Below are 25,291 nucleotides of genomic sequence, written 5' to 3' on the forward strand. Positions count from 1 at the left end.
TTTTTTGCTGTAATGACACACTATCTCTGTTTTTCTTCATTTACATCTGGGCTGTTTTCTAGGTGTGGAGAAATCCTAACATCCTGAATTCAGAGCGTGGCTGGCTCCTCCTCTCCTCCTGTCTGTCTGCCTTCTTGCCCTCTCAAAGGCTGGCTAAGTACCTGCTTAAGTAAGACACAGTCCTGATATGCAACGTCAGTTTTTTTTTTGTTGCACACCATTGCTCCTTTGAACATGTTTGCAGTAATGACTCCACACTCATCGAGTCATTCTTGTCGTTCTTGAAGGTTTGTGTCAGACTATGGCCCAGAGGGCTACAACTGTGTTTGTCAGCACCGTCTGCTTCAGGCTTTGCAGCGGCTCAGTGTCGGGCCGGAGTATGTCCGGACTTACCCACCTTGTCTACTGGAGTGGACAGCCAATCGCAAGAGGGCTCAAACTGTTCTGCACATACACTGCTTTGATGGTGAGAAAGCAAACAAAAACGCATGATCGCAGAGGTGATTTTTAATTCCCTGAACTCATATGGAAAAAATAGTTAAATATTAAATAAATAGTGAAATGATCTAATGTTAGCTGTGAATTTACAGAGTTTTGTGCATCTTGTCCCTCCTCGTTAACAGTCCCTGCTACTTTTTCCCACTTACTAGCCTACATAGTGATACAATATAGTTACATAATACACGTTGGTTTTATCATTCCAAGATGCTGCAGAGATAGAAAATGAGGCAAAAAGACAAAAACAAATACTATATAACTCTTAAAAAAGGTAATCATTGCATCCTGCTTAGATTCCATTCACCCTCTGTGCCATACTTGTAGAATTGTAATGACTGTATTAACTACTTCATTTTGTTGTTTCTGACCTCTTGGTTTTGTGGTTTTGTCCTTTTTCTTCCTTTCTTTCCTTTTTTATGTACCTGAGCCTCGTCTACATGTACACCATTAGGCATGAAATAGCTGTCTGTCTCTTTCTCGTTTCCTCTTTTCATTCAGCTAATCTGTCCTCTGGCCTTTTGGCAAGCCCACTGAGGATTAGACAACACCTGATACTCGCTCTGGTTCGCTGGTTATGTTTGTCTGTCTGTGGTGCTCTTTGTCTGTGAGAATTTTTATGGACAAAAAAAACTTTCATAACCGATTTGACATTTCTTTTAAGGTTGTAGTTTTTTATTGAGTAATGTGCTGTATGCTATGACTTTTCTCCTTCAGGTGTGTCCTTCCTGTGCCCGCTACACTCATGGACAACAGGAGAAGAGATAGCGAAAGACATATTACAACACAGGTATCATCTTACTGCAAAGCATAAGCACTGCATGGATTAGGTTACAAAGAAAGATTAAAGGAAATTGAAGGAAACATGGGTGGAAAATGTTACATTGCTTGCGATGGACTTTTTGTCTCTGTGTGGGTTTTAGGGGTGTTGTTGAGGGCCGTCGAGGCTGGTCGGTGTTATTAAAGGAACCAGCTCAGTGGGTCGAACTAGAGGGCTCGGACTACATTCTGGACTTGATGTCAGACCTGGAGCTTCCTGCTGACTTCCCCAAACACAGCAGTTACTTTATCATCTCTGCACTGCAGCCAAGCAGAGTGCGGCCCAATGCCAGCATGTGAGACCACACACACACACACACACATACACATATTGCTGAGATTTTGCCAGTTGCCAGAAGAATGAGTTTGTCTATTTTTCAGTGATGGAACGTTATAAAGTGCATTTATTTAAAGTATTGTATAGTAAACTTTAATACAGCAGCAAACAGATCGTTTCTGGGTGAAGCTACAGCGGTGTATTAATGTTCTTACCAGATCGCACAGCATTCTTTTCCCTCTTTTGCCTCATATTTCCTTCTAATTATTTATTTTTTGTAGGACATTTGAGGGACCTTCCCCGTAGAAAGAAAACACACAAGCCCCTTTTTTTTAGAGCAAGTGACGTTCTGGCTTTTCCTCAATTTGATAATACACTCTCTTCAGTGAAAATGACCCCCACAGAGAGACTGATATGATCTGTATCCAAATCGGCCCGTTATATCAAAGATGGAGACATTTACGAGCTGTTTGAAAGGCTGCATCTTCGGTTTTGCTGTTGGTTGTGTTCAGTTTTGTCTTAGTTTCTGCTGCTCACAGTTGATATCTAAAGTCATATATCACACCTTTAAGAGCTGTGCTCGTATTTTATTTGACTGTTGCTATTTTCTCTAAATTAATCCATTTGTTCTATTACATTACCCATAAATATGTGTGTTTTAGTCCACTAACACCCTAACTCTACTGGTCTTAAAATTAGTTGTTACATTTCTTCCTCCAGTGCTAAACTTAAGGTCTGTTGAAGAAGCTGCTTTTTTCCTGTTGTTTCAGAAGCCTATTGGGTGGTGGATTTGACATGAATGATGCTGTCATTTCTTCAGCCATAACTGGCTCTGATAGTCTCAGCCAAGGTAAATTATTTTGGTAAACATACAAGCACAGACCCTCACTTCTATGGGAACAAACAACAAAATCCTCTGCTCGACTCTCTACCTGCAGACTTGGAGCCTCAGAGAGGGATGGATCGTTATCTTGACAGCCTGTTTGACCCTGTACTGTCTGACGGAGCTGGAGTAAGTTACATAATACACTCATTCTGACCACATGGGGAGACTCCTTTATAAACCACTCTTGTTCTTAGAGTTAGCCTAAAGCAAGCTTACTCAGTGACAGACAATCCTAATTCTTATCTTTATGTAGATTACTCAGTGTTTCCACCAGACAGAAACATTAATTTAGATGCAAATCCTTTTTCCAGTCTTTGGGCCAACTCAGTTCTCATGTTCAGTGGTGGTAAAACAGAATGTAGCTCTTCTATCAGTTCCAAATTATACTCTTGTGACCTTTAACATTTAACATGCTAACTGAGATGTAGTTCTTGGGTTTTTGTAATTTCTCTGACCATTTCACGGTCTGACCTTGGGGTGAACTTGACTTGATTGACAAATGTCTCGAATGTTTTCCACTTGTGAATAATATCTCTCACTGTATAATTTATCTGGTACTCGGTTTAGTGCAAAATGGTATGCCATAAAAGTAGGCTTTGATTGTGTGTGTATTTCAGTATCGCACAGGTGTGGTTTGCTCGTTGCACTTGAAATACAAATAGTATTTGCTTCCTTGTCTCTCTTTTATAAAGTAGTATCTTAACTGTCAAGGTACCATGTATCGAAAAAATAGTGAGAGATGTTGTTTATTCCTGCATTATTGCTCACACTACAAACAATACACGCAAGTGTTCTAAAAATCATGAATAAATGAATGAATGAATAAATCGTGGTGGTTATTAGATCAAAATTTACCCATTTAATTAGGGCAGTGTTGCGGTGAATGTTAGCCATGTTGGATCTATCAATCTCCAGCTGGGACAGTGATGTGCTTAATGTTAGCCTTGCTATCGGATGTGGCTGACAAGAATTTGCATGTATCAGATGTGGTTTACAGACCTCTCCTGCCCAGCAACCTATTACGTTACCCAGTTACCGTAACTGTCACAGCCACCGGATCGCCACGGTGATTTCCCACCCCGGCAACGTGGGGATCTGCTTACGAGGAACTGACACTCTAGCAAATGAAGAGCTTACTTTTTAATGAGACATGGCCTACAAACACACACACACTCCTGAGGATTTATGGGTCCGCGGCTGATTTCTGATGGAACGGTCACACATTCATTGATTGGGAGGTCTAAATGAGAGAGCTCATTGCAAAACACTGTCGAGCACAAAGATGTTTAAAAACCAATTATTTACATCTACATTTTAACATTTAGAAATGTAGTCAAACAACTCTAATGAACACTTTCATGCTACCTTTAGAGCATTTAATACTCAATCAAAGCATTGATTTAGATAGAGTTTGGTTTGGTCATCATTTTTGGTTTTGCCTTCATACCTTGATCAGAAGTCTGTCTCTCCTCACAGGATATAGAATCAGCAAAAGGACTATCCAGCAGGATGAAGGGGGCTGGGGGAGTTGGTGGGAGGTGGCAAGAGCAGGGACAGTCCTCCGGACCCCCACCTCCACCTGGAGGTCTGTCACAAGCAAAGATACACTCGCTAAATATTCACATCTTTGCACTTGTGTGCCCCCATAAATAATTAGTGAATGCAGCAGGCAAACATACTATAAATCTGACATATGTTTGATGCATGTGTGTGTGTCTGTGTCCACAGCTGTAAGAGTCCTTCCTGTGGGAGGTGTGATGTCGCCACCTGTTGCTGCAGTGGCACCTGTAACACCTGGTTTGTATCAAATGTGATGACAAATGTGAGAAAAAAAATGCTGAACAACCAAACATGACTTTCCAACCCTCCATCCTGTTTACTGTGTTCCTCCTGCAGGTGCCCAGCAGGCTGCTTTTGCCCAGCAGCAGCAGGCGATTGTGAACCAGCAGGCTGTCATCATGGTAACTCCTCAGTTTGGATCTGCGCCTGTTTCTCTGTGTCACTCTCATTGTCATTCAGTGCGATGCGTCATTTTCTTGTTTCTAAGGCCCAGCAGATGACCATGCAAGCCATGGCTATGGTTGGCAGTCCGGTGTCAAGCCCCCCCACATCCCCCATAACAAGCCCTCCCATGAGTCCTCTGCTCATTCATCCTCCAAGCCCATACGCCCCTGCCAGCCCATATGTCATCATACCTCCAAGTCCATATGCGAACATCCCACCAAGCCCCTACGCTAACTTCACTCCAACTCCGTATGCTGCAGCAGACATCCTGCCCAGCCCCTATCATCCCTCTGCTCAGCAGGAACAAGCTCCATCACAGCCACAAGCTTGGCTTCCTGCTGATCCCCTGACTGAGCCCGAGGCCCATCCTCAGCTTCGGGGCCCACGATCCAACCCTCAGTTGAACTCCACCAAAGCTGACAAAGCTAAGCCAGCTCAGTCGAAAGCTGGTCCTGCTGCACAGGTCAGTAACTCTGAGACGTTGGCAGTAACAGTTCATGCTGACATATCACAGTGTTTATTTAATTTATTTCACATTTCTATAACCTAATCGTTCAGGAGCAATCAAGTTTATTTGAAAGTGAAACAAAAGTCTCCAAACAGCAGTAAAACAGGACAGAGGGATGATGCTAGAACAGTCCTTGTGCTGAGTCCAGTGCTGTTTTGTTTCAATAATGTTACTCAGTCATTTCATGTTTGAAGTAATTACTTTCTATAAGAGTATGAATTCTAATTTGATTGTTTTCAGTCATGTGAAGCTTAATGTGATACTATGAACAACGTTGTCAAAATCAAAACAGTCATTTAGATTACAAGCAATGACATTGTCCTTCTCTTTGCTCCGACGCTGAACAAAATTCAACAAAATCTCAAGAGATGGTGTTTAATGTCTGCAAAATATTGAGTACAAACTCTCTGTGTTGTCCCTGCTTGGGTTTCTCAGCCACAGTCAGGTAAGGACAGCATCCCTCGGAGAAAGGCCCCAGGCATCCCCAGAAACAAAGAACCTGCCCGGAAATTTGGTATGAGAATGTGAGGGACACAATGTTCATTCAATCTCTTCAAATAAAACTTTTATTGTGCAGATTGTTACACAACAGAGACAAGATCATTGGCTGTGTTATTTTGTGTGCATTTTAGCCCCAGTGGTTACGTCTCCACTGCCCCCTGCTGGAGAAGTGGTGAAGTATTCAGATCGGGCTTCAGATCACGTTGTCCCCAGCCAAGACATTCAAGGTAAGAACTTCTAGTTTAAATTTTAAAAAATCGTCATAATTTATTTAACAGGTTTATGTGTTAGAACTGAACGATCCTTAGCTTTTTACAGATTAAACAGTTGTTTGAGTCCTGCTGTTATTAATATCTTCTTAACACTTGAGTCTGTGTTTGCACAAAAACACTAAAGTAAAACAATAAGTAAAATAGATTTATCGCTCAGTGTCAGCCCTAAGCTGACATGCTTCTTATCATTTTTAAAGAGATCATCAAAAGGTACAACTCCCCCCCACCACCACCACCATCAGACCCACTACCACCCGACAAGAGGTCAGTTCTCACTCTTGAAGACTGTTTGATTGGTTTGAGGACGTTTTACTTGGAAATAGCATTTTCCCCTGAATGCTTAACTAATGCTTGTAATGTCGATTCTATCTGCAGTGCAACTCAGGTTTAAACAAACAACCAATAAATACTCACTGTGCTTTCTAAGTGTCACTTGTCACTTTCCATGCAAATTAACACAAAGACAAATTATATAGTAGGTGATATATCTACTGGAGAAATCCTGAAACCTGTAGGGGGTAAATGTTGAAAACTTTTATGGATGTATTTAGGGCACCGGATGGGAAGTTTAGGAAGAAGCAAACGCCTCGTGATGAAGCTTTACAGATCCTCAAACCTCAGATGGACAACCCACCTGCTTCACAGGTAAAAATATGTGCCTGAAACATGCAGTCATAGATGCATGTTAGCAGCCCACACGTGACATGAACGCCAACATTAGAAATCACTCATTTAAGGGGATGTTTTTGTCTCTCTCCAGCCCAAACATCCTGATGCACTCTCACCCTCTGCTTCTGCGATGAAAGAAGCTGGTTTTAAACCCACCAAGAGCACAAGAGCGTCTGATCGTCCCCTGCCCATACCTCCACCAGGTACTCGCTCAAAGTTCTCTGCTTTATTTAGATTTACTTCTTTATCTTTATCATCCATCATTTTACTGATCACAGTAAAATTAAAGCACAGCATGAACATTTTTTTTTTTTTGCTGAATTGCTTTAGGCAAAAACTTAAGGTGTCAGGCCCCATTCACATGTGATCTGATGTGATCACAACTGGTCAACTGTAGGTACAGGCGTGGATGGAGCCGCGATTCATTGAGGTCTGTTTGATCAGACCACTTCAGAGGTGCTTTGGGCTGCTTATTGTCACCCTACTGCTGGCAGTGTGAATATGAGTGAATATGACTGTGTTTTCAGACCACAAAGAAGGAAAGAGTACTTAAGCCTCTGGGTTTCTGCAAGGATTTTTTATAAATGAATCATTGTCCAGTGGGAACTGACTCCACGTGTTAGACCAATTCTGAATGTACCTGGGGCATAATTCACAGAAAACCTTCTGCACTTTTTGCTTGCGCACATGTGCTCCTGGTCCTCAAGGCTGCCTCTTCATCCTTGTCTCGAATATTTAGAACTGAGTCAGACATTTTTCATGATGGAATAACCGGACCAACACAGATGTATTACAGACAGGAAACTTATTCTTTTCAATAAAGATTACAATCCAAGCTTGTCTTTACCTTTTAACTCAGAGATTGGACGATCATGACAGCTGCAAACAGTTGAAAGGCCTCAGTTTACATGTCTTCTGTCACTCACACAGAGCTCTCAAATCAATTATTTAATCAATTTGGCATTTTTTACTTCTGTCTACTTCTGCTGCCAGGTTTGAGCAGGGCCTTGGGTCCTCCAGGTCAAAACTAAAGGAGACCGCTTTTATCAGTCAGGGTCTCACAGCTCTGTAACTCCATCCTGAACAACTGAAACCTGCACATTCACTTCTTTTTCTTCTGAACTTCATCATTTCTTGTTTGGCTTTATTTTCTCTCTGTATCCTCAGAGCTTGCCTGTAATTACAAATGAAGTGAATCATTGTCTTAAAGACTGCATTTTGTTATGCTTGTTTACCTGCTCCCCTGACCTACTCCATGAGATGCCAGTTATCTCATATTCATCAGCCATATAATCTGTTTGCTGTCACAAATTAGCGTCCTCATTTTCACGTTGACATTTTGACATAATTATGATATTCTAATTCATCTCGAATGGCACATTTAGGGTGAGATTAGGAGGGCAGAAAATAGGCAGACAGCAAGACAGCATATGATCTTGCTATTTTATATTATTCAAGTGAACCTTTATTCAACCAGAAAAATTTAAACCCTTGACATTTAAAATCTATTTTATGAGGCTGTCCTGGTCAAGAGGTGCAGGGGCTTGAACAGTGCACACTTAATTTGCATAAAATAGTATACATAGAGCATGTTCGCATGTTCGCAAACAAACTAAAGGACATAAGAATGTCAGAAGATTAGAAGATCATCATCAGTTATTGCAGGTCAAACGGGATGATTGTCAGCATCCATAACATTTGCAGCATGATCCTAACCCTCCTCCAAACTGTTAATAACTTCTTTGAATGGTAATGGTAAATGGACTTGTACTTGTATAGCGCTTTTCTAGTCTAACTGACCACTCAAAGCGCTTCACTACATGCCGCATTCACCCCATTCACACACACTCATACAGCACGTCTTAAGATACACATAACTACGTGCTTTCTAAGCATTCACACACATTCATACCCCCAATGATACACTGGGGGAGCAACGTGGGGTTCAGTGTCTTGCCCAAGGACGCTTCGACATGTATCCTAGGGCAGCCAAAGTCGAACCACCGACCTTCCGATTGGTGGGCGACTAGTCTTCCTCCTGAGCTACAGCCGCCCCTGTATGTGACCAGCTCTCTCAGGTTAAGTTGTTTCTGCAGCTGATTCCAAGAAGAGGGAGCAGAGTACTTAGATTTAAACGCTAACGTAGGGATTCAAACTTAAAGGCTTTCTCTAAATTAAGTTACCACCTGTTCCAGAGTAAAAGCCGCAACAAAGCACCGAACATGCTTTCCCATCAGTCTCGGTTATATGACACTGCTGACTTCCATGCCAATATGCTAGATTAAAAAAAGAATAACGTGTTAGATATATTACCCTCATTCGGGTGTCACTCTGAGCGTATCATCATGCTGAAGTAGCATTTATCTAGAACAGTCTCACAGGGCAGCCTGTCCTATCTTGTTTCTGATCAAGCAAAATAACACAAAAGCTTGTTTGATGCAGTTTCTCGAGAGCTTCCAGTGGAGACGGAGAGCATCCAGACACAGCTTCATCAAAGCACCAATGAGGAGCACTACACCTATACCAATGTACCATGGAGGCTGTATCTGAGAAAGGAGGTGAGCTTGTACAAAAATACTCAAACAGAAACAATTCATGAGATGTCACGGTTGCTAAAGAGCTTAAGCCAACACCACATGCGGTAACTACTACATTTCCTGGCCTGTGTGTCCGTGATTACAATCAAATAAAGACAAAACAATTCTCATATAAAAGAGATTGTCTCCTTTTGCAGGTGTTCTATCCCAAAGACAGCCTCAACAATCCTCTGGTGCTCGATCTTATTTTCAAACAGGTAACTGTCCTTTCGCCTTTTACTCATCACAGTTTTATGCTCGATAAGTTTCGCTGATGAAAGAAAGATCACAGGAAGATCCAGTGAAATTATTCTTGAATATTCCTTTCCTGTCCTTCTTTCTTTCCTGCAGATAGTGAATGACACCCTGTCAGAGGCGTGTGTTCGCATCACCCGGGATGAAAGGCAGAAAATGAAAGCCCTTTTTGGTAGTCTCTCTGTTCTTCCTCTGGGGTATTTCTTATGACCGTATGCTCATATTCAAACACATCTTTCTGACATTTATGAATTTGTGTTTGTATGTGTGACTAACAGCTAAGTACGGCGTCGAGCAGAACATGGATCCGGTAGAGGAGCAAGTGAAGAAAACAATTGTGACAGCAGCCAGGGAAACCTGGGAGATATACTTTTCCCGACTCTTCCCCGCCTCGGTGAGAGTGGGGGGAATTCATAGAGACTGTAATTACTTAGTGTGTTATTCTAGCTTTTAAGCCTCTGTTTGTGAATGTGTGTCTGTGTGAGTGCAGGGCAGTGTAGGAACGGGTGTGCAGGTGTTGTCAGTGTCACACAGCGGCATCAAATTGTTGAAGACCGTGAAAAGCAGCAGTGCGGCTCCAGACTACTTCAGAGTCCTGCGACCATACACGTATGTGTTGCTTTTGGCTTCGTATTTGCATTTCTTTTATCATGCTCGTGAAAGCCGGGTGATTCGTCAGTCTAAGACACCCTAACCCAGTTATTCTGATAGTTTCAACCTTCTGTTAATCATTCAGGGCAATGTTAATGTATGAGTATGGCCTTCTATAGTGCTGGATTTTCAAGGCTCGTAATCTGCAAAATGCTGATGGTTAGCACTGTGGCTGATGTTTAACCTGTGTACCCTCACATTTGTTCTGCTTGTTCTCAGTTATGCAGACATCCTGTTTGTGACCATCCCATCAGAGAACATGTTAGAGTTCAATCTGGCCAACGAGAAGCTGATCCTGTTCTCAGCCAAGGCGACGCAAGTCAAACATCTCATAGACACATTCATCAATGAGATCAAAAAGGTAAAATGCACACAGGAGACGTACAAAGATAAACTGCTCATCAGGGTTTTTTTGGACCGGTTCAGCTGTAATTTGAAAATGCCACTAAAAAAAACAGTCCTAAATAATACTGTGGGGTCTTTTTCTTTGTTACTCATAGGACTCAGACTATGTAGTTGCAGAACGTAACTTTGTGACAGACGACCGATCGATGCTCAGTTTCCATAAAGGTGACATCATCAGGCTGCAGGTTATGGATGGGGTGGAGAAAGGTGAGGCTCTGCTGTAGAGTGAGTGTTGATACGCAGAGGGGGAATCTGTGCTCTAACAACACCAATAAATACTGTGTCCTCCAGGTCACAGTTATGGCTGTGTGGTGAGGAAGAAGGTTGTGTTTTTGGAGGAGCTTAAAAGAGACACTCAAGACTTCGGTGAGTTTTCGAATGTTCAGATTCCTGGACTTTAATTAGAAACAGAATCAGATCTACAAATCCACATTTTTGCGAGTGGTGACAGATGTGAACACCAAATATAAACAAAGTGATAACAGCTTTGAAATATAACCCGGACTGTGTCTGTATACCCTGGAGATGTTATGGTATTTTTAAGCCAAGGAAAAAAGCAGCCGTGACACTGACAGCGCCCACGGCACTCTTTAAACACAATATTGAATCAGAAAATTATTTCCCAGATGGAAGGTGGCGAAGCAATTTCAAAAATATTGATTGATGTTCTTTCTTGAGGTCATAAAAGATGAAATAGGATCATAGGTGTCACGTCAAAAACAGACTCTGCACAAAACACACTGCAGAGAAAGCAAATCTGCACACATATTAGTAAGTTATTGTTTATGTGTTTGTTTGTTTTTTCTTTGGTCACTGAAATGTGGCCTTGAAAATCTTCCATAAAATTCAATGGACTTTAATGGACACTCCCTGCTCAGACTTTCATTTTGAATCCAACCTGTACCATTTAAGTTGCTTAAGTCTGGCAGCCTCTCTAGTCAGCAACATCAAAACTTCTACCAGGACATATAAACACTGATCAGCCATATCATTATCATCTCCTGGCTGATATAGACTGTGCTCTCCTCATCCGACAAAAGAGCTCTGATCAGTCAAGATTGGTCAAAGAACATCTCAAGGTGTCCTGGAGTCTCTTTGACCTTAGCAAATGAGCCTTTGGGCCCTGTGGGTTGTGGAGAGGGTCTTCTTGGATTGGGCTTGCCTCGCACAGATCAGATCCCATCAGATCCCATCAGATTGGTATCTGGAGAGTTTAGAGATCAGAGGAACACCTCAGGCCCTTTTATATGCCTTTTAGCCCCTCCGGTGCTGTTTTTGCCAGGCTCAGTGCTGTCCCTCTGTGGAAAACTGCTCATTAAGGTGATGCCATACTGTATGGCTGCGGGGTGTGGTTGGTCTGCAGAAATGTTTAGGTAGATCCATGTGAGTCTCAGGATGCAGGTTTTCCCAGTAGAATATTTCATTGGACCAAGATGAAAAGTGTTGCTCACTTTAACCGTCAGTGGTTTTAATGTTACGGCTAATTGGTGTGTACCTCAGTATGAATGGACGATATCAGCTGGATTTGACATCAGACATTTCCCATAAAGCTCAAGGGTTTTGAGAAAGTTGGTGGAGCGTTCATAGGTAACGATGTAAGAACTTAACGCCTACCGGAGGACAAAGAGCTGGAAAGCAACTTAAATAGCCTTGGGCTGCCTGAGACAAGTTTTCTCTCTACTGACAGCAGTATCTGCAGCTGCATAATGTGCCAGATTATCTGTGCAGCAGCAGAGGACTACTCAGGCTTTCAAATGATAAGAAGTTTGCAGATAATGATCTCACCTCCTATTAGAAGAGAGGCAGATAGGGATGGGAAAGGTGGCATTTAGTCACCAGGTGTGTGCACTTGTATAACTGCCTGTCGTAATCCCTCAGTTCTGTATTTCTGCATCAGGTTGGAAGTTTGGTGCTGTGTTCGGCCGCTCCGGGGCATTCCCGTCCGAGTGCGTCCATCCCGTTGCTCCTCCGGACTTCCTATCACTGCCGTTAGATCGTAAGGCAGAGCCTCGAGGTGGAGCGGGACAGTTCGCTGTATCGTCAGCTGTTGCTGTTGCCGTGGCTTCTACCATGGCTGCACACGAGATAGATCAAACAATTGAGGTTCACACTCACACACACACACTCACTCAGTTGGTTTTGGTCATAATCACTTTTTTTTTTAATCACTGCCACTGTTTGCTTTTAAGAGAGTTTCCCTTGATGGATTTTCTGATGGAGAACTGGACGAGAGGGCCCTGCAGGACAGTAAATATGACATGTTAGAGTTTGCCAAGAAGTTCTTCAGACAAGCACCCAGCGGGAAGGGGTGAGACCAAAACACAAGCACCCACAAAAACTCCTAGAAGCTTACATGTTAACATCCTGCAGTAGAGAATAATGAACTACATTTACACAACTTCTGTATTAAAGTACGGTTTGCAGATACCACGTCACTTACTTTTATTTTGTTCCCATTAATTGCCCCAGTCCAAACCTTTATACTTTTTATCACTGCAGCAGTAACCACAGCCTCCCAAATGTTGTTCAAAGACACGTATTATCTTTCCTCACTGTAAAGAGAAGAGCCCACAAGACCTAGATAGGAATTAACACAGGTTGATATTTGTATCTCAATGCTGTTTGGCTTCTTATTAGTCTGTTTTGGTTGAATGCACGTGATGGGGAATCCTCCTGCAATCCTACTGCAAATAAACAGAATTACTCCCAGAAACTGTAAGCAGGTGTGGAAGTTGATTTTCAATCTATCAACCACCTACAATGGTCCAGCACAGGTCCATTTATCTGTTCTATCTGGAGTTACTATTGTCGTGTCTGTCCACAAAGCATTGAAACGTCAGTCCACAGGAATGTCTTTATTCTTCGAGGTTTGAACATTATTCAGTGGTGATCGTGTTCCTCTCGACAATTTGCAACAAAAGCTTTGATTATCAGGTAGTCACATCTTAAAAGTTCAGCTGTTTCAGGATTGTTTCACCCGTGTGGAAAGGTGTTCTACAGTTTTTGACTTTCAATTTCATATCTTTCTTCTTGCTCGAGGTAATGAAGCTGCCTCACACTTATTGCACTCGTTGATCTCAGGTGTTAATAATTTAGGTCACATCTTCCTTCGTTACACAAATACACATCGCTCGTAAATGATTAAATTCAGTATGTCATTTATTATTCTATATGGTTTAAAGTTGAAATATGTGCACAGAAATTAATATTAGGACAGAATACTAACTTTACACTGCATATTTTACCTGATTCACAGATTCTAACCTTACATTTAAAACATGTATCCCCACTAGGCTGCAGTACAGAGACCTAAAGCAGCTCCACGTGTACCAGTTTCAAGATTCAGTGATATGTCAAAGCATAAATTATAAAGACACTGACGGGTGCCAATCTGCAGAATTTGTTGAAACATAATACAGTCAAAAGTCCTTGTTTACTTACATTAAATTCCAATTTGAATGCAGGGTGATGCAGGACTTGTAAATTATTGTGTCCATGATTTTCACTTTTCATGGTTTATTCCATAATCTAATCACCTGAATGATTCTCACAACATAAATCTAAGGATCCAACTGACTGATTCTGTTCTCAGAGATTCGTTGAAGGGCAAAAGCAAGAACAGAGACTTCAGGGAGCCCACTGAAATGATCAAGTTTTCCAAGGTGCCTTCTTCTTGCCTTCACCTTCTCAGAACAGTGTGAGTGCAGCGAGTTGTTCAGATTACATTTATCTTAAAGGATTTTGTCCTTTGCAGACTCCTCTGACTGAGTCTCTGATAGAGTTCACAGACCCGGCCATGAACAGAGTGGCAGCTGATCTCTTCCTGTGTAAGTCCTTACCTTTTCTCATCTCTCATCCGACTTCTTTATCCTCTAATTAAACTTGGACTCAGCTTCATACTCTTTAATCACAGCATTGTCTCGAGCCTTTATCTCTCTTAAATCTCATAAAGCCCTTGGAGAAAAAAAAAATCTTCATTTTTGTGATATGGGGCCATATAAATAAAACCAACACGACTTCAGCCAATAGATTTAAAGTAATCAAAACATGTATTTCTGTACTTTGCAACACATACGTGTCAACATGTGAGTGCATGTGTCCTGGTTGTGTATTTTGTATAGCCATCATGCGCTTCATGGGTGACTCTCCACCGAGAGGTCCGGCAGAACATGAAATGGTCAGCACATTCCTCAAGGTAAACATGCTCCTTTATATTTCTTGGACTATCATTTTATTCTTGCAGTTTGCTAATTTACTGTATATGTGCACTAATAGATTGTAAATATGAGGCTGCATTTGACTGCTGTCGCTACACCGATGAATGTCTTGGTATTTTGAAGTCAGACGTAAACATATTTAGTGATTATGTAGACTAGATTATGTGTATCTGAGGCGTTCTCAGAAGATCAGACTGCCTCTTCTCGTTGGATAGATCATTCTCACTCTTTTCAACAGATAGATTTGATTGGTACAGGACTGGCAGCACATTTACAGTCGACCATGCTGCTGCACTCCTTAAAGAAGAAGTCAGGATGTGTAATCATGTTTTTGATTCCAACTTGACAAAGTCAGCCTTTCAGTGATGAATATGACTGAGGTCTCTTCAAAAGCAACAAAGCCACTCTTGGTGAAATTGGGAAACCTTAAACTAACTTAACTTACGTAGCTTTTAACGTAAAAAAGCTCAGACAGTTTAATTATTTTAATTCGTTTTTTTGTGCATTTGTTTACTAGCCAGCTATTGATAGCAGTAAAAGAGGAAAGTGGGTTGTAGTACACAATAAATGCAAAAATAATGTGTATTATTTAAACTGTGTAAACCAAATAGACTAGAGGAAGAACAAATTAGAGCAGCCTCTAACTCAAAGCAGATTTAAACTCTTCTCAGCCACACATAAAAATTATATGATTTTCCTGACTATTTGGAATATTAACATTATGTGCCACATTATGTGCCACCACATGAAACTGCAGTGGTAGTTGGATGTCACAAATGACAATTGTGTGCCTAACGTTCATCATTACACCTTTTGTGTAGTTCCTGATCCACCACCTGCCGAACTGATGGTATTTTAGAGAATTGAGTGTTAAACAGAAATTTGTCTTTATTTTATTGCACATTTGGCCTCGTGGTTCTCATATAATGTAATAGGGTACTTAAAAGATAATGACATATGTAGCTGAGAGTCCATTAAGTGTGATAAGATGCCTCTGGTCATTTGGCAGTTCCACTGAGACCCTCGAGACCCTTTTTATAGGCTCTACATATTGTTAACTAGATTGTATATATTTTATAGTTACAGTCCGTAAAATTTACACCTTCTGGCAAAACACGGAGGACCGCCAAGGAAAATCTGTGGTCCTGTGATATGTGATACTGAACGTGTGTGTGTGCATGTGCTCTCATCAGCTTATAGGAGAGTTCACCTTAATGAGGGATGAGGCTTACTGCCAGCTCCTCAAGCAGCTAACTGCCAACACCAGCTCCAAATCGTAAGTCTGCTGGCTGCACACTAACGATGTGCACATCACACACTAACGACATGGTACTTGTCACTTTGGTCTCTGAGCCTGTGATCCTGAGCGTGTCAGTGCACTCTTGTGCTCTGCAGCGATAGTTGCCAACGAGGCTGGAGGCTGCTGTACATCCTGACTGCATTCCATCGCTGCTCTGAAGTTCTCAAACCTTTCTTGCTGAAATACCTGCAGCAGGCCTCTCGCAGCGCAGGTCCACAGTATCAGGGTAAGAATATACACAACATCAACCAGAACCCCGGTGTAACATTACCCGAGTAATATTTCTTTTGAATCTATAGGCATCGCTAAAGCATGTGAGCAGAATCTAAAGAAGACGTTCCAGTTTGGTGGGCGCATTGTTCCACCCAACAACATGGAGCTGAAAGCAATGATGGTCAGTGCCTCCTTTTATGTATCTGCAGTAGTGCAAGAAATACCCAAATCCTTCATATAAATAGACCCATTAGCGGCCACAGTTTAAGGATCCTCTATTGTACCTTAAAGTAGTAACTAATAAAAATGTTTGCAGAAAAATTCACTAATTGTAAATATCTAATGTAAGGAACTTCATCATGCAGGAAAGCCACATTCAGAATGATGGTGTTGCATTCATGTTCACTAAGTACTGCTACACTTTTGTCATTGTTTACTATCAGTTATATGAGAAACAAGTGCATGCTGTAGAAATTATAGACTTCATGTAACATCTTTAAACAAGCAAACACCTGATCCTCTTTGAAAATGTGTTCATAAAAAATAAGGCAGAAAATGTACCTGTTCATTCTGTGGAAATGTTATGCTTTGTGGTTCCTCCACTGTTTCAGGTTGTTGCTTGAAGATAATGAGAGGTTGTCTGTCTGAAAGGTGAAGTTGATCAGGAAGTGGGCATTTCAACTGGATAATGTTTCACTTGAACATCTTGCAGCTCAGAGAATTATGCATAGAAGCATGGAAATAAAAAAAAGAGAAAATCCTACAAGATATTTGAGTAATATCTGCTTAAATAAAAACTTTTTTTTTTAGACCAAGGGTGTGCTGCTTTTTACTCAGAAGAGTAACGCAACCTATTCCTATTTGTGTTGAATCAGCAGCTGATAATGCAATGTTTTCTTGTGTCGTTGTTCAGCCACACTGCCTTCGTCCGTAGACATACTTTTCAAAGAGGATCCAGTGTTTTCTTGTTTAAATAAGTTAAAAAGGTCCACAGTTTTAACATATGATATTCTGCTTTTACTGTCAACACGGGGAATGAAAAGACCAACACAGATTGGATTAAACCAGCGAGTATCGTGAGTCTGTCCAAGTCCTGCTGAAGTTTTTCTCAGAGCTTCTTTGGTTTCCAAAACGTATTACTAAACACACAAATGAGCTCTTGTGTTCAAGTAGATGGCATGCACTGGGGGGGAATGTGGTCTGAAAATAATCCGGCAAACACACAGCTTTATACTGTTTCAGCAGTACTTGGCAGAAAGTGCTGTGCCCAACTAGTTTAGCAGACATCTTAACTGCAGGCTCACAAGCCATTTGTGAACAATTATTTATGAGCTTGGGGCTGAATGACATAAACACTGTCGGGAGGGGAAAACTTAATGAGACAAACATATAGAGTTTGGTCCTTTCATGGCATTTCTTGGCAATAAGAACCACTGAGTATGAACATCCTTAACGTTATACTGTGTACTTAGTGTAGTTTTTACCTGTAACAGTTTTGCTTTGAGAATCTCAAAGCTGCACAGCACTTGAAAGCAGTGTGTAACCCCATCATGTATGTAGGTTTGTTTCAGCCCTGAAAAGTAAGTCATATTTTGTGTATGTACAGCATGACACCACATAAGTATGCGACTGTGCTTCCTCAGGCGGGACGCAGTTCAAAACGTCAGCTGTTCCTCTTCCCCGGAGGCATTGAACGTCACGTGAAAATCAAAACATGTTCTGTAAGTGTTCACCCACTGCTGGCAGTTCACGATCCCTGCACTGCGCGAACGTGAGAAAAGTTGTGATGGACTTATGTATCTTTGCTGGCAATGCCATGTTTTTCAGGTTGCCCTGGAGGTGATAGAGGAGCTGTGTTATGAGATGGGTTTACACAGATTGGACGCCATGGAAGAATACGCCGTATTTTTAGTGACCAACAGAGGTGTGGCCACAGATGTCTTGTTCTCTGAGTCACACATACGCCTGCACCTCAAACTTTGTACTTATGTATGGAGACAAGTCTCCTTGTTGTTGGTGGTGAAACAGATCCATGTAGAAATAATCAAATTTCACTATCTTTTAAGATGTAGAAGTGACATTCAGTGAATTGCGACACTTTAAAAGTGTGTAGAAAAACAAGAGTACAGTGATCTGCAAATAATTAAAACGCCATTTTTATCGGAAATAGTACTTGATGAGAGCAAGGTATGTCAATAAAATGTAGGGACGTTCTTCACCACTCTGTGAGAGACAGTGAGAGAAGAGAGTTGAACAAGTTAAGTACAATGTTTTCATGCACAAAATTGCAAATCACTGCAGAGCTCCATTCCCTGCGAGGCATAATACACATTACAAGGTTCAGAAAGCCCAAAGAAATCTCTCCACTCATGAAAACCTGTATGATGAACAATCTTCATGCCTTCATTGGCATCTGAGGGGCCTGAAGACGTTGTGTTCATTTACAGGTGAGTTAGGACTTCATTATGCAAAGGAAAAAAATTGATTCCTCAGACCTTCTCTGAGCCCTAACTCATAATGCTTGACTGAAGCAAAGTTAATGAAAAATCTCTTTCCTCTTCCTCTTTGTCATCAGCTCACAGTTAAAAAAACCAGCATCAGTGATAGTATGATAGTAGGGGGGGGTAGTGATCGCTAACTTTCACATCTGCAAAGGCGCCGTTAGTGCTGAAAGAGAATTCAAATAAAGGTGGAGCAACATATTTTGCCATTCTTTATGGGGGTCTTACTTATTTCAGCAGAACTTTGCTATGTTGCATTTTGTTAATCTTACAACAGTTTGGCTCTGAAATAAAAGATCGCAGGTACTACAGAACTGGCCCATCTACACATTTAAAACATTTGGCATACAATGAAATTCACAAGAGGAGGCCCTGAACTGTTGAGAAGCTGAAATCAAGCAAAAACAAGAGAATATTTCACTTTCAAAACTGCAGCAGTTTCTCTCCTCAGATAAGAAACACTTACGGTGGTGATAAGAGAGGAGGTGATGCAACACAGTGGTAAGCATGACCCTGCCCTACCTTGTCAAAAATGTGTTGCTGGCATCAAATTCAAAAGGAATATTTATTCACCAAGCAAAAGAAAACTCTATTTCTCTGTTTCTCAGAGTTTACCTTATTTGCAAATCACTGCATCCATAAAGGGGCAAGTAAAGGTAACTGATTTATTTATATAACCCAGTTCAACAACAAGGTGAATCAAAGTGCTTTACATTGAACTTAAAAGCATTAAAAAGTAAAACAGGTAAAACAGAGGTACATCGCAGTGAAAGTTACTCATCAAAGTCCTTCAGTTCAATTAAAGAGTTGATGCAGACCTGCAGTTATCTGAGAGTTTGTTCCACAAACATGCTGCATAAAAACTGACCATATGAGGACGCAAAGCACACCCGTTCCTGACTACCTAACTACTTTGGTGTCAAACCATTTAAAGCTTCGTAAACCAACAGCAGCATTTTAAAACTGACTCTTTGATGAATGCGGAAGCCATTGTAAAGACTCAGGACTGAAGTGACATGATTTACTTTACGAGTCTCAGCAGTGTTCTGAATCAGCTTCAATTGTCTGATGAATCTTTTTTCAAGGCAGACCAGTAAATACTCTGTTACTGTAATCAAGTCTACTGACGATAAATGCTTGAAACAGCTTTTCTAAACCACTCTAACACATTAGCCCTTTAATCTTTAATATGTTCTTTGGGTGACAGTAGGCTGGTTTTTAACATGACAGACTGAAGTTGAGCACAGATTTGTAATCGTTCTTCCATGGCCCCAAAGAAAATGACCAGTGAACGTCTGATTAAAGCCTCACTTACACTTATTTTATCCATTGTAAAGTGTAGATAGTTTTCTTTCTGTTCTGGCATCCTCAGACAAATTTGTTATCACGGGGTGCAGACCAAAAATGGCTTTGGTTGCAGCTGGTTAGACTTCCAACCAGTCAGGGCAATGAAACATGGGGCGTAGTGCTCAGCGGCATGCCTCAGTGGGGCTTCTCTGAACAACGTATTATATCAAAACGGTCTCTTATTAGATAAAAAGCTAAGTTCTTTGGGAATCTGCTAGAACAGGAGAATACCAGACACTTCCTGGCAGATCAAATGAAACATGAGCTCTCAGATTTGTGCAGTTCCCAGAATTTTTACTTTCTATCCTCTGTAACATCAACCACTGGGTCAAAGACAGGCTAAGTGAAAATTTTGTTCCTGTAGCTTGAATGTCTTGAGCTCACTTAAAAGCACAAAGTGGTGTGAACCGTTTTAAGATACGAACGCTGCGGGGGCAAAAGTACCTCACTTTGGAATGACAGCGCACACACAGCACAAGGGTAGTATCTTATGGTTTCTATTGTGTCTAATTAACTAAATGCTTCCAAGCTTTTAATCTGTTTGAGTACAACAGATAAAAAGCTTGTTTTAATGTTAAACATCTCCCCATGACATCTGGCAGCTACTCCCACTCATACACAGCAGATCACGCTGCATGTGACTGTAAGAAAGTAAGAAGAAGAAAGCAACATTTCAGAGCTTGTTCGTCTGTGGGTTGAACTAGTTTTTAGGTTGTAATTAGACTGACAAATTCCTTGTGACATAAATGTACATGTATCTGCGCGTTAACATCCACTCCGTGTGTATGACGCAGGTCAGAGTGTGCGTCCTCTGAACAAACACGAGTACATCCTGGATGTGGCCACAGAGGCCGAGTCAGTCGACACCAAATACAGCCTCTGGTTCAGACGGGTCGTCTGGACTCAGCAGCTCAGGTTTGAGAATGAGCTCTGTGTCGCCATGCAGTATAACCAGGTAAAACGCGGGATGTCTCACATACTGCACTGTATTGGTTTATTTCCACGCGTCTGTGTGTGTAACTCTTGTTTATGTGGTTATTTAGATCCTTCCGGACTATCGTAAAGGTCTGCTGAATGTTCTTCCACATGAAAAAGTGAGCGATCAGCAGTTCCACCAAATCTCCAAACTGGCAGCTTTACAGCACAGAGCCAAAGACACCATCTTCATCCCCAGCATGTGAGAAAACAGTGGCAACAAGAAAGTGGTTGAAGTTTAATTCCAGTCATCCTCTTAGTGTACTATCTGCAAATTCTAGTCTAGTTCACTTTCTTTATTTTTTGTTCATTTTTTCTTCTATGCTTGCTGGGTTCATATTTCATATGGGATTCATCCCATTTTTAAGCAAATAGTAATTAAAAAACACAAATGTAATGCAATAAAACAAGAATTTAGGGAAAAAAACATGTTTCATCGATCCACAGAAGAACAGAAACATAGTTACCCAGACATTTACGAGAAGTTCAGTCATATCATCAATATGTACAAAGACCTGCCCACCGATTTTCATTCAGCAGAACAGATATTCAACCATTTGATTAAAAAACAAAAACACTTGGCCTCAAATGTTCTCCGTACGTTCGATACTTTAAAGCAGTTGTTTCCCAGGTTTCTGTTGCCATTTTTGATTCGCATTTAGAAAATGTGGATTTGGAAAAGTTAAGTGGAAACTGCAGAAACTAATCTAAAAAAACAAAAACTAAAGCTAAACAAAAAAGGTTTATACCCTCACTTGAGGTGGTTTTTGCCTGTTTCAATGAAGACTTAATGCACAGTAGAGGGAGTGGAAATTAAATATTGTTAACAGCCTTTTCTGGTCTGTGCTGGCAAACAATTAACCAGATTGATATATTATCCCAGATATTCCCAGCGATTAAAATTATTCCTGAAGAATTCTCCATTGTGGATGTCCACCACAGGTTTTGTTTTCCCTACACGATTGTTTCCAGCTAAGGAAACTGCATTTTCTCTTGATTAGAACCATTACAACATAGCTTGTACCACCGCCCTCTGGTGACACCACGCAGCTTAGTTTTATTAGTTTCAAACCAGTCTATAGAAACTTATTGATTGACATTTACTTTTTTTTGCCACTTGTCAAGTTGCTGTGTCAGATCTGTTTCACTTTTGAATAGAAAAAACCTGGCACGTGTACACCCAATATTTCAATTAATTTCCTCAGCATGTCTGGATAGATTCAACTTAGGAAGACAAACCAGAGTGCCCATTTTTCACAATGACTACTAAAACCCATTTATAGATTAAGTGACTCCCTCTTACAAGAAATGCTTGTTAGTTTTAAGAAAAAGTCCAAAATAATCATGTGTTTCTTTACATGTTTGCTTAGAACAGAAGTGCCCTGTCAGATGAAAAGTAACTACTGAACTGTCGATTCTTTGCTTTATTAAATCCTTATATCTGAGTCAGCTGTACGTATTTAATGCTACAAAATCATCTTTCGGGTTTCAGAACGTTTGTCATTTCATGAATTACTTAGAGGAACAGAGCAATTCATGACATGGCGAACTCTCTCTTCTTGTTGGGAAGAAACTGTGTTTTTGACTTTATTTGCAAGAGTTCAGTTAACACAGGCTCAGGAGCGCACAGTGCAGTCATCCCTTGTTGTGTTTGAAGGGCGAGACCGTTTTTTTTGCACTTTCTTGGCTGTGAAAACTCTTAATTTTGTTATCGCCGTCACCTTCCTCCCACACATGGAGGAAGGAGCAGAGCAGAACAGTTCACTGAACTGTGCAAAGTGGTTTTGAAAATGTTGGAAATCACTGAGTGAAGCAGACTTCTGTTTATCTGAGAGCGGGTTTTTCTGCTCCTCTCTCCTCAAGACACGAGTTATCGGAGTACATCGCCACACCTCTCTTCAAAAAGCAGCAACCACAGCAGTGGGTTACCATGGTGACGCAGCACATGCAGCAAGTGCAGGCCCTGAACCCACACCAGGCCAGAGCCCAGTTTCTAGGTACGATCACTGCTCATATTTTTCTTATCAGCTGAGACATGTTAGATAATCAAAAGATGATTAAATCAACTTGACATTCATGTATGAGCTTAGGAAACACAACAAAGAAAATATGAAGTAACTACGGATGCCAGGAGCAGTCAGAAGAAAGGAATTTCAATAACTTTCTGTTGATAAAAGAGAAATGTATGCCAGAATGTTGAAAATCGAACCAGCAGAGGTTGTGATGTCCGGACATTTCTCAACTTTTATTATCCGTGCTTGGTTGAGAAACTTATACTGACAGAAGTTTTATTCATTTTCAGTTTTTCATGACCTAGCATGAAAAGGAGTGACTTTATGCACCACATTGCAACACAGTGCTCAGCGAATGTATATTTATTGTGATTTGACTCCCTGTGACGAGTAAACTGAGAAGAGCAGCATCTCCATAGCAATACTGTTTAACAAAATGTGTAACAGAGGAAAAACATGACAGTTTGCGTTAAATGTTGTTGAACTCTGTGCGTGCAGGGCTGCTCAGTGCGTTCCCCATGTTTGGCTGCTCGTTCTTCTACATCCACAGCAGCAGCTCCACCACCTTCTACGCTCCCTGCATACTTGCTGTCAGTCAACACGGTCTCCACTTCCTGCACAAAACTACGCATGTAAGGAACCATACACACACACACAGACACACACGTATGCACAGTCACGATGAGTGGGTGACTCAGCTCACAGCAACAGGAGCTCTGAGGTGGAGTTCTAGTTTCAATTGTGTGCTCTAAAGTTTGGTCTCTGTGGTGCAGGAGCTGATGATAGTGGTCCCCCTGGCGGAGGTTCAGTCCAGCCGAACCCAGAGGCCCACTGCTGGAACCAGTTATCCGTATGTGGACCTCACCTTGGGAGACATGAACACACAGCGGGTCATCCAGCTGCAGCTGGAGCAGGTATCATGCAAACAGCACAGAAACACTGACGTGAACATGTAAGCATCTTTACAGGAAATGTTGTGTTTGTGAGTCCATGCTCAAGCTGTCTCTTTTTTTGTCCGTAAGGGCCTTGAGCTGTGTCGAGTTATTGCCATGCAGGTGGAAAACATGATGTCTGTGCGGGAGAAGAGGCTCACGCTGCCACCCAGTGAAATCACGATGTTATAACACTATGCAGGTTTTCTACACACGTCCTTTAGATGAAACCTTAACAATCAGCCTGGATCTACTCCCTTTCCAGGGTTTGTTGTTTGTAGCTCACCAACAGTCACATGTAAAAGAACACATTATGAAATCAGTCCAACTTTCTTTGGATTGTTGTTATGGACTCTTAAAGTAAGTTTTGGTTGCTTTTTGACTCCCCTACAGTAGAGGGATGTAACACTGCTGTCATTAAATCAAATCCCCTCTGAACCCTGCACATGTACAGCTGTACAGGAGAATTCTCTGTCATATTGAAGAGGCCACAATAATGTCAAGTGACAGCAAAGCTAAAGGGTGTGGTGCAGTGCTGGAAATCAGAAGTTCTGGAGAGCAGTATCTCTGATCCCCAGCGCTCTGCAACAGTTTTAGGATGTGCAAAACAAGAGTTGAAGTGTGTCAGAACAGGTCAGAGGCACAAAGTTTTAAGGCTCACAAACTTCTCTTGTGTTGCTTTTAGGATTTGATCGCTCCACTCACTGCTGATTTCACATATTTAATCTGCACACAAGCTGTTGAACACTGTCAATAACGAGTTTTATAACTGATTCGTACCATGTTTTTTTAACCATCATTTTTATCCGTTTGGTTGACTGTAAATCTTGTTGTTCAAACAACTGTATTTTTTTAAACAATGTTTTGTCAAAATAAAGTAAGTGCTTTTTAAAAGGAATTGTAAGCAGTTGTGCAATTATTGAAATGGTGACAATACCTAAAAAAAAGACACGTACCAATAAATCTCACAATGTTTTTTATTTAGTAAAGAGTTTTAGAGTATTTAGTTAGAGTTTTTAGCACAATTTTTTTGTTTCTTTGTCAGTTTCTCTTAATATACATATATTTGGAAAAAAAATATTTGTTTTTTGTGTACAAGAGGTTGGAATGTTTCTTTCTGCAAATTAATTTTTGCCCAGTTTGTGCTCTGTTCAATAGGTTTAATTTACTCTATGCCTTGTACTTTATGCACTCACTCATATGCAACAGCTTCTGCCAGATAAATGTTGTGGGATTAACATTTCCATAGAATATGATTAGAAGAAAGCTCATAGGCAAGCACTAATGAAAAGGTAACATAGTACATTTTCACTCAAAGTACTTGTAATGTATTCATTTCCATCGTCCTCCACTTTGTATTTCAACTCTATGAAATGACAAGAGTGACACAAAAAGAATAAATCAGTACAGTCAGTAACTACAGTAATACATGCGCAGTTCCTTAACCGAAAAAGTATGAACCTTGTAAAAGCAAAT

The 25,291-nt window shown here is 41.0% G+C and overlaps 1 protein-coding gene across 1 annotated transcript in view; it reads left to right on the plus strand.

The window, feature by feature from the left end:
* Positions 1–24,600, plus strand: part of myo15ab (myosin XVAb) — a 47,549-nt gene extending 22,949 nt beyond the window's left edge. The window contains exons 36-74 of the mRNA XM_072383818.1: positions 63–169; positions 288–466; positions 1,213–1,285; positions 1,419–1,610; positions 2,362–2,441; positions 2,530–2,603; positions 3,954–4,062; positions 4,206–4,274; positions 4,374–4,438; positions 4,525–4,944; positions 5,425–5,503; positions 5,622–5,717; positions 5,960–6,026; positions 6,314–6,407; positions 6,523–6,634; positions 8,874–8,989; positions 9,166–9,225; positions 9,359–9,434; positions 9,541–9,656; positions 9,753–9,871; positions 10,133–10,274; positions 10,414–10,525; positions 10,610–10,684; positions 12,216–12,421; positions 12,508–12,626; positions 13,911–13,980; positions 14,073–14,145; positions 14,440–14,513; positions 15,729–15,811; positions 15,931–16,061; positions 16,135–16,229; positions 17,692–17,769; positions 17,876–17,972; positions 20,691–20,851; positions 20,940–21,073; positions 22,735–22,868; positions 23,382–23,515; positions 23,657–23,797; positions 23,906–24,600. Of these exons, the coding sequence (XP_072239919.1) occupies positions 63–169; positions 288–466; positions 1,213–1,285; positions 1,419–1,610; positions 2,362–2,441; positions 2,530–2,603; positions 3,954–4,062; positions 4,206–4,274; positions 4,374–4,438; positions 4,525–4,944; positions 5,425–5,503; positions 5,622–5,717; positions 5,960–6,026; positions 6,314–6,407; positions 6,523–6,634; positions 8,874–8,989; positions 9,166–9,225; positions 9,359–9,434; positions 9,541–9,656; positions 9,753–9,871; positions 10,133–10,274; positions 10,414–10,525; positions 10,610–10,684; positions 12,216–12,421; positions 12,508–12,626; positions 13,911–13,980; positions 14,073–14,145; positions 14,440–14,513; positions 15,729–15,811; positions 15,931–16,061; positions 16,135–16,229; positions 17,692–17,769; positions 17,876–17,972; positions 20,691–20,851; positions 20,940–21,073; positions 22,735–22,868; positions 23,382–23,515; positions 23,657–23,797; positions 23,906–24,007 (4,464 nt within the window). The 3' untranslated portion in view covers positions 24,008–24,600. The remainder of the gene's footprint in view (positions 1–62; positions 170–287; positions 467–1,212; positions 1,286–1,418; positions 1,611–2,361; positions 2,442–2,529; positions 2,604–3,953; positions 4,063–4,205; positions 4,275–4,373; positions 4,439–4,524; positions 4,945–5,424; positions 5,504–5,621; positions 5,718–5,959; positions 6,027–6,313; positions 6,408–6,522; positions 6,635–8,873; positions 8,990–9,165; positions 9,226–9,358; positions 9,435–9,540; positions 9,657–9,752; positions 9,872–10,132; positions 10,275–10,413; positions 10,526–10,609; positions 10,685–12,215; positions 12,422–12,507; positions 12,627–13,910; positions 13,981–14,072; positions 14,146–14,439; positions 14,514–15,728; positions 15,812–15,930; positions 16,062–16,134; positions 16,230–17,691; positions 17,770–17,875; positions 17,973–20,690; positions 20,852–20,939; positions 21,074–22,734; positions 22,869–23,381; positions 23,516–23,656; positions 23,798–23,905) is intronic.
* Positions 24,601–25,291: the final 691 nt, after the last annotated feature.

The sequence above is a fragment of the Leuresthes tenuis genome, unplaced genomic scaffold (genome assembly GCF_036924035.1).
Source record: "Leuresthes tenuis unplaced genomic scaffold, fLeuTen1.0.hap1 SCAF_4, whole genome shotgun sequence".
Taxonomy (NCBI): domain Eukaryota; kingdom Metazoa; phylum Chordata; class Actinopteri; order Atheriniformes; family Atherinopsidae; genus Leuresthes; species Leuresthes tenuis.